The sequence below is a fragment of the Erithacus rubecula genome, assembly GCF_903797595.1.
Source record: "Erithacus rubecula genome assembly, chromosome: 23".
Lineage (NCBI taxonomy): Eukaryota > Metazoa > Chordata > Aves > Passeriformes > Muscicapidae > Erithacus > Erithacus rubecula.
The window spans coordinates 837,741-853,335 of NC_136675.1; the positions used below are offsets into that span (position 1 = coordinate 837,741).

Genomic DNA, 15,595 nt, shown 5'->3' on the forward strand with positions numbered 1-15,595 from the left:
CAGCAAGGAATGGAAAAATGATAATCTTAATATACAGTAGACAAGATGCTTTATAGCCTTGCTTCAACTGGGGCTAAATTCATTGCTAAGTGTGCCAGCATCTCTAAATGGAAAGTTTCATACACTTTGTATCTTCATTGGAATCTTGAAAGGGCAATGTTCAGTGATTGGGAATGTCACAGGCCCTTTAAAGAGTGTTTGAATAAGGTAGATCTCCAGGAAGAGGGAATTTAGTTTTGGAGTTATTTTGCATGCAAGGAGCCTGTTGGTTAGTAAATTTTTGGCTGTATTTCATATAGTGCAGTTCAGAAAATTTGCAGGGAGCAGGCTTCAGAGAGAATGTGAGAAAACACTCGTGTTTTGGTTAAATTTCAGACCCTTGTGTAGCATTTTTCTCTCTCTATTCTGCTATTTCAGTGCACATTGTAAAAAAATGCCATTAACGTTGGGAGGGAAAATGCCATTAAAATGTGGAAATGCTCAAATACCACAGCAATGGGGTCTGGGTAATTATCTAAGACACCCTGAGGTTTGAAACAGCTGTTTGTCGGAAGCCACAAAAACATTCTGCCAATGATACCAGCTAGTCAGTGATGTTTCTAATCCAAGTGTCAAGCAGCACCCATCTCTGTGGGCTAGAGTTTGAAAGTGTGGTCTAATACTGCCTTTTGCTATGTGCCACTGAGCAAAGGGAAGAGCCAGATTAGAGTTTTGGCACTTGACATCATGGGTCACCAAAATGGAATCATCTTTTTGTTAGAAATCTCTCAATTATTTCCAATGCATGCCAAATGCATTTCCAAATCTTCAGTGTGGGTATAGAAAACTTCCAAATGGAAATAAAAGGCACGTTGACATTTCAGTCTTTGTTGATGCGGAAACAGATTGTGAAATGATCTTGCACATGTACAAATTCTGCCACAGTTACGAGGCTCCATTTGGAGAAATTAGTCCTGAGAAGTTAGTGGTTCTGTTTTGGCGAGGATCAGCTGCTTTGGCCATTTCTGGATCGTGGGACTCTGTGTGCTATTTCACTGCTCTTAGCCAGAGAGGCTTCCAAGAAGCAAAACTAGGGGTAGATCTTTGTTTACATTGAGGTTGGTGATAAGTCTTGTGTCTCTGTCCCGGCAGAGCTGGTGGAAGAAGTTCATGCCAGGAGCCCTGAAGTCATCCAGCGCTGCGCCCTGCCTGTGCTCTGGTCCTTGCTGGAGAACAAGGCACTGTCTTTCCACAGCGCCAAGGTCCGCACAGTGCTCACCAGGCTTGCCTCTGCCCTCTACCAGGTGATGGGCACCAAGATGAAGAAGTGTGCTGCCAGCCAGCCCCCACATGTGTGGGTAAAGCTCTGCAGCATTTTGCGCTGGTGAAGGCCTGGTGTTCTCCAGCAAGCTGACCAAGTGACGAGATGGACACCACCAGATTTGACGTTTTAGCTGTGCCAAAAATGACAAAATACTGAGGAAGGATGTGCATCTGCCCCTGCTCTCTCCACTGCCCTTCCTAGTTCAGGGGGCCTGAAGCAACTCCAGACTGAGGACAAGGTGAAGGCCCAGCATGGTTCAGCCTCACACAGAGGTAAGGTGGGAGCTGGGCTGCTCTCTGGCAAGGAGGAAGGGTCTGTCAGCCTGGAGAGCCTCTGCCCATTGCCAGGGAACAGTTCTGCCCTTCAGGTGCCCCCTGCCATGAGCTGTGCTGCTCCCAGGGCCCCATGGAGCTGCAGGGCTGCTCAGCTGTGGGGCAGGGACAGGAGCAGGAGGCTGCATGTACAGCGGAGCCATTGCTGGAAAGCACAGGGCTCTGGGCTCCCTGCTGTCCCAGGGCAGCTCAGAGGCCAGGCTGTTGCCCTGGGAGCTCTGTGCAAGTGGCTCAGGGTGTGGCCCTGGCCTGCCCCAAGGGGCTGCTGGCAGGAGCATGTTTCCCTGTGCAACTATTTAGAAGTTTCCAGGAAATGTGTCCCATAGAATGGGGAGCTTCAGATGCTTAGGTTTGCATTGCAGCCTCTGTTACATTTTGTGTCTTCACTTTGCAGACCTGACTGGCTCCACTCTTGCCAAGAAGTTTTTTCTGGATGTTTCCTATATTCTCTTAGCCGCAAAGTCCTTGCCTCTGGTCCAGAAGAGTTCTCTTTCCTCTGAGCTCAGGAAGAAGCTGCTGCCTATCCAGAGAGTTTTTGAAGAAAAGGATTTGTGCGTTAGCCGGTGTAGCTACAGATGTACATACGTTCCGATAGTTAGCTGAAGGTTGTAATAAATGTATCTTGATTGTATCTTTAAAATTTTGATGATTTATTTTGAATTGTATCTATTTTATTCTGATCACATGTTTTGTTTCCTATATTTTAAATAAATTATTTTTGTAAAAAACCAAGCAGAGGATGTGAGTCCAGGACCTAATAGTTTGGAGGTTATCAGAGTGCAGCTCACTTGATGTGCCAGTGTCTCACCATATTCTTTCTTCACTTGGCCTCTCCTCTTCCTCTTTTGCATGTTGTGTCATTTGTGCTGCTAATTCCAAGTTTATAACTTGGAATTTTAACGGGGCCACCCATTGACATGTTTGGGGGATAATAGACCCAACAGATCCTGTATAGTCTAAATTTTCTAGTTAGATGTATTCTGTGCTCACAACAAGCCTGTGCAGAGAAACAAAGAGAAGCGTTCCCAAATCACAAAGCTTTGCTCCTTTGCAGTCTGACCGAGATCTAGCTCAGAGGTGTCTTCAATCCCAGTTGTTTGCAGAAGGATGAGTGGACTGTGAGGTCGATGACATTTGTCAATGGTTTCTCAAATCTTTATCCCAGCCTGGGATCCATTCAGCCCAGGGGAATGGGATAATTTGTTACCATGGATCAGTGCTTGCCAGTGTAATGAATTCCTGAATAATTGGAACATGCAATTCTGGATTCAGCTGCAGCTTTTGGTGGGCTGTATGATCATTGACTGTGCTGCCTTTCCAGAAATGATTTTGCAGTTTCCTTTCATCATCATTTGAAGCTTTTAAACTTCACATTTCAATTTGCTTTGCCTTTGGAAAAACACTTTTGGGCCCAGTGCAAACCATAGCCTTTTGATAGCAAAGTCCTCCTGGTTACCAGCTTCTGATGTTACAGAAGAAAATGTATATGAATGTGTTAGTTTTTCTGAAGGGAAAACAGTATATCAAACTCTATGTGCTTGCTTAGCTATGGGTCTAGTCCTGGCCTAGTAAAGCCCAGGAAGGGTGGCGTGTTTTTAGTGAAAACTAGTCTGTGAGCTTATGGGGTTGCCATCACCAGCAGAGTGCATGTGTCCTATGGGGATTCCTCTGGAGACAGAATCAGGGACCCTCTCCATGCCCTGATAGTCTCTTAGATCTTTCTAAAATATCCTAGAAAAGGCAGTGAAACTTCACATCTCCTTGCACACCCACTGTTTGAATAGGGGCATTTTTATCCCTCCTCAAAGTCATTGTTCTTGCACACCAACAATATGAACATCCACGGACAGAATGATGCCTGGTCCTCCTGCTGGTGCTTGAGAGTACTGGTAAGTGAAGATCTGGGTAGCTACCAATATTAACACTTAATCAGCATTTCATGCTCCTTCAGGAGGATATCCAGATGTCAGGGCTTTTGTTTCAAAGCAGCAGCTGTACCATCACTCTCTGGGGAAGAACAGTAAATGGGAAACAGCGACTGCCAGCATTGCAAGTGTGGGGAGAAACCTGAAGTGTCTTTGTATAAAGGTGAATGGGAAGAGTATAATTGCCAAAGCCAAAGCTTCACTAGGACAGCAGGATCAGTTCTTTACTGCATGCTTGCAACATGATCATTTGAGACCTTCTTTTTGTACCTCATGCAGGAAAAGAACTGTTAACAATCCCACATTGGGATGTAGCTCTGTAGTGGCTCACAATGAAGCAGATTGCCTGTTTTGTCACTGCCAACCCTGCTGACCCTGCAGAGAACCATAGTGCATCCCATGCCTGTTTTGCCTCCAAGCAAAGCTTGGCTTGCCTTATTAGTGTGGAATAAGTAAAAGAGTAACAAAATGGACAATTAAATGGATCACTTTGGAGGATATGCTCATGCTTTCACATGTTAGCCCTGTACCTCATGCTCCCAAGGCTTGTTATTTATCATCAAATATTTTAATAGAAAAACCACAGCTCTCATCTTAAATATGAGTAAAATTGCATCAGATCATGGAGAATTCTGCTGGAAGGAACAGGACCAAACCCTTCCAGCATTCACTTGCAGTTGTCCTGGATTTCTGCAGCCCTGTGTGGAAAGCTACTGTAGGCAGAATGTTTGCAGTTGGTTTTATGGCCTTTATGCAAGGTGTGTGGAGAAGTATGCAGGGCTGCCCTAGGAGAAAACTCTTTGTCCAAGAGCAGGGCCATGGTGCTGGCAGAAGCAGAGCAGCTCCGCCCCCAGCCCAAGAGTCTGTGAGCTGAGCCATGCCAGGGAGAAAAGACAGCAAGGGACCTCAGCCCAGCTGCTTCACCTGCCTGACTGTTCTGACATCTCCTTTTTTCCTTCAGTTCCCTTATTGCAATCAGTGCATACAAGAGTTTACTTGATGTCTTTGATGCCAGGGAGCACCAAGAGCTTGAACCTTGCTGGAGTCCAGCCCTGCCTGCCTATCTTGGAATAGAGGGAAAGCATGAAGAATCTGGGCAGCCTTTGAGCCAAAATGGAATTTTGCTGCTTCTGATTTCTTCCCAGCTTTTGCAGGGGGTTGACAGCTCCATCCCTGCAAGCCACTCCCTTGTGCAAGGCACACGCAGACCTTGCTGGAAGCTCAGGGTTCTTGAAGGGGCTGCTGCAGTTGGAAACAGAAGCCGTTGTTGAATTTTTCAGGCTGCTTAACCCCCTCCATCCCAAATGCCACCAAGTGGCTGAGGAAGGACAGAAAAATATTTCCGTGGAAGAAGGGAGGCCAAAAGCTTGGAAAAGGATGAAAGAAATGCTCCAATGATGATGAGAATGACAAGAAAAAATTTATTTTTGGCAGCAAGTGAACACCTGCCAACCTCCAGCCCTCCCAGACTGGCAGGCCGAGTGGTGTCATTTCCATGGCATGAGGTGCTGGTAGCCTGGGCAGAGAAACCAGAAAGCCACGGTCAGTGGCAGCAGGCTCCTGTCCCCCGTGTCCCATCCATGGCCTGTGCGTGGGCCAGGCAGCTGGCTGTGCTCAGAGCCCAAGCCTCCCGACCATTCTCTCATTTTTAGAGGAGAGCAGCATGGCAGGCCACGCTCCACCTCTTCTGCTTAAGCATGGCACAGCAACCTCCTCAGCAGCTGCAAGAGCAAGATTCTCGTGTGCCCGCTGCCTTCTGCCCCATGCCCTTCTGCCACCTGTACTGTGGAGCCGGGTACCCACCTCTGGAGACCTGCTGCCAGGAGAGGAGCTGATCCCACACGAGCTCCTCGTCCTTCCTGAAGGGGATGTCCCCGCACACCGTGGCCCCCCGGGGTAGCGCCGGCACTGGACGGGCTCCACGGATGGTGCCAGCGCTTCCCCACCTGGTCCAGGCACTGGGTGCAATCTTCCTGGAAAAAGCAAAGAACAATTGCATGAAAGTCAATTCCAAATAAGACCTGGAAACAAGAAAAAGTGCCAAAGGTTATGACGGTTTCACAGGCCTGGGGAGGGTCTGACCAGTCCATGTGAGAATGAAACCTCTCCATGGATGGGGACAAACCCCACCTTTCCCAACTGTGAGCCCATCCCTTCTTCAAGGGCCTGCAATGAAGAGGAGCTGGGGCATGGCTTCAGAACCTGTCCCCCTCTGCTGCTCCCCATCATCACGGATGGATGCTTTGGTCAGGCTGGCTGCCCCCACCCCAGCCCATGGCAGGCATGCTGGCAGAAGCTGTCAGTGAGGCCAGAAGCTGGCTCCCCTTCCACAACACCCGTCTCCTGTCCTACCAAAAAGTGGCTGGGTGGGCGGTAGAAAGATTAATATTCCCCATTGCCACCAAGTGGGGAACCTGCAGCGCGGGGCCAGGCCGAGCCCCGACGTGCCTGGAATCACGAGCATCCCCCTGCCCCTGCACCAGCTGGGGACTCATCTTGATTTTGTCGGGGTGCAGAGTGTGTCCTCTGGGAAGGGGCTGCAACCAAAGCCCATTGGCTTTGCCCTGCCAGCAACCAGCTCCAGGACGGCATTCTCCGGCTCTGCGTCGTGCTCCACAACAACACGCCAGCTGTGCCTCAGTTTGCGGGGACATCGTGATGCCATTGAGCTGCAGGGGGATGTTTCCCCTTTTCCAGTCCGAGGCAACTTCACTACACTGTGCCATGACTTCTCCAATAGGATGGGGAGCCCTGAGCTGCTCCCTCCACAACTCGCCGGGGACGCGTGGAAGTATCACCTGGGCCGCGCTCTCTGCTCTGTGACGCGGCCACATGGAAACGCTCTGGGGATTTCTCTGAGCACCACAAGATGTGAGCAGCTGGAACTTCCTGGGCTCCTGGATTCTACTGTGCAGAGGGATGGATCTCTGCTGTCTCCTGGGCCAGGTGGGGCTTCTGCAGCCAAGAATGCTCTACATGGTCTTCCAGGCATGGCCTGTCTGTAGACACCTGATGAGGTGCTGGCACTCTGCAGAGCGAAACCAGAAACCACTGGTCAGCTCCTGGCCATGCTCTCCCAGATTCCACAGTGCCCATGCCACACTAGGAGTGCTCAGAGCTGCACCAAAGCCTCCCATCCATCTTCCCTTTTGGAGGTGAGCAGCACAGAGACACACGTGCCACCTCCTGCTGCTAAGCCCAGGAGGATGTCCTCTCCAGTTCTGAAAGGAAGGTGCCCACACACCAGATGATAGAGCAGGATGCCCAGGGACCAGATGGTGGCTGGCTGGCCCTAGTAGCAGCCAAAGAGGATCCACTAGGGATGGGTAGTATGCTTGCATTCCTATGGGACATGGGCACAGCTCATCAGGCCGATGCTGCTGCATCTCTCCCAGCCAGTTCCACAACAGCCAGCCCCTGCCCCGCCAAAAAGCAGCTTGGCTGCAGCCAGCTGAAGAAGGATTCCCCCTCCTCCCTGTAAAAGTCCGAATTTTCTCTGATCTGCCTCACAACCATCATCAGAGACTGAGACTCCATCACTCGCTCTGGACCTGAATTCTGGCCTGGTTGAGGTGGATGCTTGCCAAGGGACTGTTTATTGGTATGCTTGGAGCTTGCCATGGTACACTGCTCTTGAGAACAGGGTAAGCACCCTGTTCCTGCACCTGTTTCATGGAGTGATGATCTCCTCATACAATAGTCCATAAATCTCCCCACCTTTTGGCCAGAGGCTGCTTGCTTTGGAAAAGGACTATGAAAAGAGACTTTCTTAAAGAGACTTTGAGATCTCTTTCTCCTCGATGGATTGAAGACGCATCTATCATCAGATGCGTCCCGTCTGTTGGTAGCTACATCTCATCCTTTCTCTCTCTCTCTCTCCCCTTTTACTTTGTTTCCTTTACCTCTTTCTCTCTCTCTCTCTCTTCTATCACAAAACAAAATTGTTAAAACACAATAAACTGCATTACTGCTTTCTGCTGAATAAAACCTGAGTCTTTTGCTTTTTGTCTTTTGCACCCAGAGGTCGAAAGAACCATCACAACTCTTACTCAGATTGAGGGGATCATGACATAAATTGGCGTCACGGACAGGATAGAAGGGTTTCTGACACACCGAAGGGCTGCTGGTTTTGTGTAGTCTGTAACAGGGGAAGGACGTCTTGCCTCAGCTGCACCTAGCTGGCCACCTCGACATGGTGAGCCAGACTAGAAAGCAAGGGGGGCATTTCAGATTTCCCACAAACTGCACGCATCTAGGTGAAAAGCATCCCTACACTCGTTTTAGGATTCTGTCTTCAGAAATTCACAAAAGATCTCTTGGTGCAAAGGCAGAACTGTGCTGTTCTTGTTGTTTTTTGCTGTGTGTGTGTAACTCTAGTCTCTTCACCCACCCAGGGAAGAGAAGGGGCTGTACACAGCAAAAGCTGTGTCTGTAACTAAGTGTTGACCTCCCTGAGTGGCTTTACATTCCCCCTTGCAAAACAACTGAAATTCATAGTGCAAACTATGTGTTGTTGTTCTTGTTCTTGTTGGAGTTTTGTTTGTTATGTTTTTTGTTTTGTTTTGTTTCAGTTTTTGACTGCTTGGGATCACTAAGAGACAAGCTGGTTTTGTAACTACAGTAGCACCTCCCAAGCAGGGTGGTCTCTTCACCCACCCAGGGAAGAGAGGGGGCTGAGCTCAGCGAAAAGCTGTGCATAAGTGTTGACCTCCTTGAAGTGTTTTTTTCCCCCTAGCAAAAATGACTGAAAATCATAATACTAAAGATAAAGCTGCACACAGCAACTGGTTTAATTTAGAAAATATGATTGATAGGGTACATTCTTTACAATATGAAACGAAATTCAAACTGGGCATGAATAAGACCATTCTCAGAATGGTTGGAGAGGTTGAGAAAAAGTCTCTGAATGTATTCAGGAACAGACCCTGATTCCCCAGTTGGGGAGGTCTTTTTAAAAACACAATTTGTTGGGAGACGATGGGAAGACATAACAGAGGAAGTTCAAGAAAATAGAAAGATAGCAGGAAAAAGGGTTACAGCACCTGCTTAGAGAAGTGCAGCGGGTTTATACAAGGAGGGAAGAAGAGCAGCAGAAAGCACAAGCAAAGGTGTTGGTAGCAGCTGTGAGAGAAGCAGGAGAGGGTCCAAGATAATGTGAAACCAACACAGAACTGTCAACCTCAGAAGAAACGAAGCCCCTCCCAGAAGAAGCAGATGGACAATCCAAGGGATGCACCAGAGTGCTTCTATTGTAAGAAAACAGGCCATTTCAAGAGAGAGTGTAAAAAGAGGATGAGAGATGAGATTTTCCAGGAAGATTAGAGGTGTCAGGGGCTTTCTCATTTAGGGTACAGACCATCCAGAGAGCCCCTGGTAAAGCTGAGAACGGGAACCCAAAAACTTGAATTCATATTCACAGTGGATTCAGGAGCTGAGCAAAGTACTGTTCAGCAGTTGCCCCCAGGAGATACTAGAAGCAAAGATAACATGGTGGTTATTGGGGCAAAAAGGGGAACCCTTCAAAAGTTCCGATAATTAAAGATATAGAAATAGAATCAGAGACAAAGTTTTGTTTAGGGAATATGCTATTAGTTGAGGAAGCTGATTATAACTTGCTAGGGAGAGATTTAATGGTAGCTTTGGAAATAAGTACAGGGATCCCGACTCATGGTAAGTCTATATAAATTAACAATACAGGATGAGAAAAGAATACATCCTAAAATCTGGCACAGCCAAGTGGAAGCTGGAAAACTAGAAATGGAGCAGATTCACATTGAAATTGATAGGCCAGAGGATCCCATTAGAGTTAAACAATTAAACAATTTCCATTCCTATGGAAAGAAGGAAAGGATTGAAACCTGTAATAGAAGACCTATTGAAAAAGAGGGCTTTGGAACCCTGCATGTCTAGACATAACACTCCTATCTTGGCAGTACGGAAGACTGATGGTGGCTGTAGGTTAGTACAAGATCTGAGAGCTGTGAACAGGAGAACTAAAACATTATTTCCTACTGTCTCAAACCCATACACTATATTAAATAATGTTTCTCCTGACGATACCTGGTATAGTGTAGATTTAAAATATGCGTTTTGGGCCTGTCCCCCTGGCCGAAGACAGTCGGGACTACTTTGCCTTTCAATGGGAAGATCCAGATACAAACAGAAAGCAACAATACAAGGGGACTTCTTTGCCACAAGGGGTTTGTAGACTCACCAAACCTGTTAGCCAAGCACTTGAACAGTTGCTGAGTCAGTTTGTGCCAGTAGAAGGGACCAAATTTTTACAATATGTGGATGATCTACTGGTAGCAGGTCCAAAAGAGGAAGATATAAGAACAAGTTCCATAGCATTACTAAATTTCCTAGGGGACAAAGGATTAAAGGTTTCCAAGTCAAAACACCAGTTTACTGAACCTGAGGTTAAATATCTGGGACATTGGCTAACAAAAGGGAAAAAAGAAGTTAGACCCTGAAAGAGTAGCAGAGATTGTTGCCCTACCCTCCCCACAAACAAAAAGGGAAATAAGGCAGCTACTGAGACTTTTGGGATATTGTAGACAGTGGATTGAAGGATATAGTGAAAAGGTAAAATTCCTATATGAAAAGCTCACTACTGATAGATTAAAATGGACAGAACAAGATGAGAAAGGATTCAAGGAGATAAAAGAAACACTCATGACAGCTCCAGTATTGAGTCTTCCTGATATAAAAAGGCCATTCCTCTTATTTGTGGATGTTAGTAGTCACACTGCCCATGGAGTATTGACACAGGATTGGGCTGGAGCCAAGAAGCCAGTGAACTATGTCCCAAAACTTTTGGACCCCATGAGCAGGGGGTAGCCCACTTGCCTTATTGGTAGAAGAGGCAAAGAAAATAATGTATGGGGCCTTGTTGGTAGTATATACTCCTCATAATGTGAGAAATATATTACAACATAAAGCAGACAAATGGCTCACGGATGCAAGACTTTTGAAGTACGAGGCCATATTAATCCACTCACATGATCTGGCATTGTGAACAACCACTGCACTAAACCCAGCTGAATTTCTGTTTGGGGAAGCCTCAGAGGGACCTACTCATGAGTGTGCCGAGGTGGTGGAATTACAGACAAAAATAAGAATGGACTTAGAGGAAGAGGAATTAGAGGGAGGAAAAAAAATGGTTTGTGGATGGGTCAGCAAGAATTACAGAAGGAAAAAGAAAGTCAGGGATATGCAATTCGCGGATGGCAAGATGGGGGAAGTAGTAGAATCAGGACCCCTAAGTGTGAGTTGGTCAGCTCAGGCACGTGAATTGTATGCAGCATTGCGAGGGTTAAAGAGATTGAAAGGAAAAAGAGGAACAGTCTTTATAGATTCAAAATATACATTTGGGATAGTCCACACCTTTGGGAAAATGTGGGAAGAGAGAGGGTTGATTAATACTCGAGGACGAGGATTAATTAATGGGGAAATAATAAAACAAATCTTAGAGGCTATCAGGGAGCCAGAGGCAACTTCAATCATACAGGTGAAAGGACACCAAGCAGGAATACAGTTTTGGACTCTAGGATACAATTTGGCAGACAAGAAGCTAAGAGTGCAGCGTTATTAAAGGTAAGTACCCATGGAAGTCAGAGAGGGTGAGACCCAGATGTATCCCCCGTGCCCCTCCCAAAAGGAAACTGAAGGATACGAAAAGATAGGAGGAAGGTTGGAAGAAGGTAAGTGGAAACTACCAGATAGGAGGGAACTAATATCTAAAGACTATACCAGAAAAATTTTAAGGAGGCTACACCAGCAGACCCACTGGCGCACCCAGGCCGTGGCAGAACAATTTCTGAAATTTTTCAGGTGTAAAGGGATTTATGAATTGGCCAAGCAGGAGGTGCAAGGATGCCTGGTCTGCCAAAGGGTTAATAGGGCCAGAACACAACAGACAGTCTGGGGAAGTTGCTCTATAGCATACCAACCATTCAAAAGAATCCAGGTGGAATTTACTGAATTACCCAAAGTTGGAAGATATAAATTTTTGTTGGTACTGGTTGACAAACTAACCCATTGGGTAGAGGCTTTTCCAAGCTCTAGGGCTACAGCCCAGACAGTATCAAAATTTCTTCTAGAAGAAATTATTCCCTGATACGGAATAATTAATTATATAGCCTCAGATCAAGGAACACACTTCATCTCAAAGATCATTAAACAATTGGCAGAAGCCTTAGGAATTGGGTGAGAATACCATATTCCATGGCATCCCCAAAGCTCAGGACAGGTTGAGAGAATGAACCAGACATTAAAAGCCCAAATATCAAAGTTAATGATAGAAACTAAAATTTCATGGCCAAAATGCCTCCCTTTAGCTTTACTAAACATCAGAACCATGCCTCACTCTGAGACAGGACTATCACCTTTTGAGATGCTATATGGAATGCTTTTTGATCATGGGATGCCAGTGGGACATCCTAGGATAGAAGATGGACAAATACAGCCCTACCTGATAGCAATAAATAAAACCCTACAGGAATTGCGAAAACAGGGAATTATAACTCAAAGTACTCCTTTGGGGTTCACCATACATAAAATTCAACCAGGAGATAAAGTTCTTATAAAAACCTGGAGAGAGATCTCCCTCTCTCCTCACTGGGAAGGTCCTTTTCTTGTCCTTTTAACCACAGACACAGCAGTTCAAAGAGCAGAAAAAGGCTGGACACGCACTTCCTGGGTCAAAAAGGATCAAACCAAGGGAAGAGACATCCAACAGGAAAGTTACCTCACCCCTGGAGACATAAAGTTGCATTGATCAAGTAAATGACCAACAGGGATGACATAAGGTGTATGATATCTGGTTGTGAATGTTATCCATTTATCCATTTTAAATGCAAATATTGTCACAAGGTTTGAGTCACACATTGTTGAAGGGGATATTGACCTAAGGGTCTGTGCACAAGGTGCTTAGAGGATGAGCAGTCTCTGACTAGCCATATCTTAGAACTCGCCACTAATTTAGATTTAATAGAATTAGGCTCTCTGGAGTGGTATCTCTTGTACAAAAATGGGATAAGGGGGAAACTTGCTTCAAAGGCTCAAATTTTAGCAATCGAGGGTCGAAGGTCGAATAAAGTACCCTGTGGAGCAGATGCAGTCAAATTATCAAGGTGGGGCACTTTACAGCAGTATGTGGCTCGGTCTGGGTATGGATCCCCGGAAGAATACTCTTGCTGCTGAGAAGATGGCTTATCTCACTGCTGGTGGCAACCCAGTGGGCGTAGGCAAAGGCAGAGGAGTCTATCTATGGGGAATCCTCATGAGCCTGAGCCTAGTCGTGTGCCAAACAGTTAGTCTGAACCCAAAGAATTCACCAAGCTCTGTGAGCCAGAGCCCTAGTGATGAGTGTGGGAAATGCTTGCAAATCATCTCAAAGGAACAAAGGAAAAGTAATGCTCCAGCATACCAAGCCCCAGCAGACTGCACCAATGGTGAGGAAAATGGGTATTGCACCTTTAATGGCACTTGATATGTGTAAATTGGATGGGAAAACAGTATGTTATAACCTCAAAGTGAGATCTACGGATGAGCAGTCAGAAACACTCATACACAAAATACAAAAGACGGATGCAAAACTGGTGTCAATTTCCACGTGATCAATGTAACCGCATGGTGTGGATAGGGGGAAAAAGAAAATCAGTATTTGTAGCTTACTTTCAAGTAAACCAGCTATGTTATGACCACACTCAGTTAAAAATGTGTGTTATGGGAGGAAAAACTTACTGGGTGGGCAAAAATCTAAAATATTAAAATAGGTTAGCCGCTAACAATGGGCTGGTTATCATTGAGCCCCTTGAGGAAGATGATGACAGAATTTGCTTGCAATTCCATGACACTTTTTGTTTTTAAAGGGATAAAGAGGGCATAGATCTAAAAAGTAAGATGAAACAAGTAGCTCAAGAATTAAAAAGTCAAGAATCAGAAATGAGGAAAAGAAGATTAGAACAACAGAGATTAAAAACCCTGAGTGAGCAGTATGGTCATCTAGAAAGGCAATACAATGATTGGGGATTGCCTGCTTCAGACAAGAATTTGTTTATAGATCTGATGCAGGAAATTGCCACTGAATTAGGTTTGTTCAATTGTTGGATTTGTGGGGGACTTAAGTCAGCTGAAAAATGGCCCTGGAAAGGTGAGAGTCTAACTCTAGAGCAGCTCCTAAAATGGGATAACACCCAAATCTCAAGAACAATCCAGAGACCCAAGGGTTGGATCCTGGATAAAAGGGTAATTGGAACAATTTGTGTTAGTTGAGAAGGAAAAGAATACATAGAGATAGTGGGATATACTCCATGTATATCCATTCTGATGGTAAATTCAAATAACAAAAGCATGATCTGGCAACCAGAACCCCCTGCTGGATATTTGAGCCTTGAAAGGAAAGACAACTGTGAATGGAGTGATACAATTGGACTTTGTTGGAACAAAGGCTCTGGAGCTAATCCTTATCCATCTTTGGGAGAACTGAGTGCTTATTGGGCTGAACCAGAAAACACGGAAATTCCATGGAAAGGCCCCTGATGGAATATACTGGGTGCGTGGGAAGAAAGCACACAGTGAGTTGCCATGAAAATGGAAAGGGTCATGCACTCTGGGCATGATTCAACCCATTTTCTTTACCTTACCTAGATCTGAAAGTGGTTTATTAGGAGCACCTCTATACAAAATTTTGAATAGAGAAAATAGGGAAATAAAAAGGAAACTCCCTAATGTAGGTGAGTCAGACTTGGGAGGGAGAAGAATGGCCTGCCAAAAGGATAATAGAATATTATGGTCCTGCAACATGGGCCCAGGATGGAAGCTGGGGAGTTACTGTGGAGTTACTGGGAGCTACTGGGATTTATTGGTGGAGCTACTGGGAGTTACTGGGAGAAACTGGGAGGGTCACTGAGAGTTACTGGGAGAGACTTACTGGGAGTTACAGGCAGTTACTGGGAGTGACTTATTGGGAGTTACTGGGAGCCGTGGAGGGGGGCACTGGAGTTACTGGGAGAAACTGGGGGTTACTGGGAGCCCTGGAGGACAAACTGGGAGTTACTGGTGGAGCCCCTGGGGGGTTACTGGGGGACAAACTGGGGGGGTTACTGGGAGTTACTGGGAGACATGGAGGGGGCACTGGAGTTACTGGGAGTTACTGGGAGAAACTGGGAGGGTCACTGGAAGTTACTGGGGGGTTACTGGGAGCTACTGGGATTTATTGGTGGAGCTACTGGGAGTTACGGAGAGCCATGGAGGGTTACTGAGGTTACTGGGGGGTTACTGGGAGCCCCCCTTCCAAGGTCACCCAGAGGATAGGGGGGGAAGGGGGGGAGGACCCAGCCATGCCACACCCCTCCCAGTGCCTCCTACTTTTCCCAGTTTGTTCCAGTAGTTTACTGGAAGCTCCGGGTCCCCCCCAGGTCGAGCCTGCTCCAGGCCGGGGTTATTTTTAACCCGGTGACCTCAAGGGGAGAGGTGGCTCCCAGGCCGCACCCCCTCCCAGTTTCACCAGTAAAAAAACAGTAAAGCACCAGTAACGGACCAGTAACGAACTGGGAACCTCACGGGCTCCTCCCAGTGTTCCCAGTAACCTCCCCCAGTCCCTCCAGTTGCCTCCTAGTCCATCCCAGTCCCTCCAAGTAACAAAGCCGCTCTGTCCCAGTCTGTCCCAGTCCCTGCCAGTAACAAAACCCCTCTGTCCCAGTCCCTCCCAGTAACAAAATCCCTCTGTCCCAGTCTCTCCCCCTCCCTGCCAGTAACAAAACTCCTCTGTCCCAGTCCCTCCCAATGTTCCCAGTACAAAGCTCCTCTAGCCCAGTCGCTCCCAGTACAAAGCCCCTCTGTCCCAGTGCTCCCAGTCCCGCCCAGTTCCCTCCCAGTACAAAGCCCCTCTGTCCCAGTTTGGCCCAGCGCCCGCTCCCAACAAGCGGCCCCTTGAACTGGGAGGGGGTGTGGCCTCACCATATTTGGGCATTGTTTCCACGCATGCCTATGACTGGCCTTTATGGGCGTGGCCTCCCCAAGCCCCTCCC

General features: G+C 46.8%; 1 protein-coding gene and 1 long non-coding RNA gene across 2 annotated transcripts in view; one reads left to right on the top strand and one right to left on the bottom strand.

Annotated features, from left to right (window-relative positions):
* The window catches only part of LOC306811649 (TOG array regulator of axonemal microtubules protein 2-like), a gene marked incomplete at its 5' end in the record, with an annotated part of 37,387 nt that extends 35,187 nt beyond the window's left edge, over positions 1 to 2,200 (top strand). Inside the window, 2 exons of the mRNA XM_079325569.1 lie at positions 1,132 to 1,575; positions 2,030 to 2,200. Coding sequence (XP_079181695.1) covers positions 1,132 to 1,367 — 236 coding nt within the window. The 3' untranslated portion in view covers positions 1,368 to 1,575; positions 2,030 to 2,200. The remainder of the gene's footprint in view (positions 1 to 1,131; positions 1,576 to 2,029) is intronic.
* The window catches only part of LOC306811815, a 152,368-nt gene that overhangs the window by 37,553 nt on the left and 99,220 nt on the right, over positions 1 to 15,595 (bottom strand). The gene's annotated exons all lie outside the window — the stretch shown is intronic.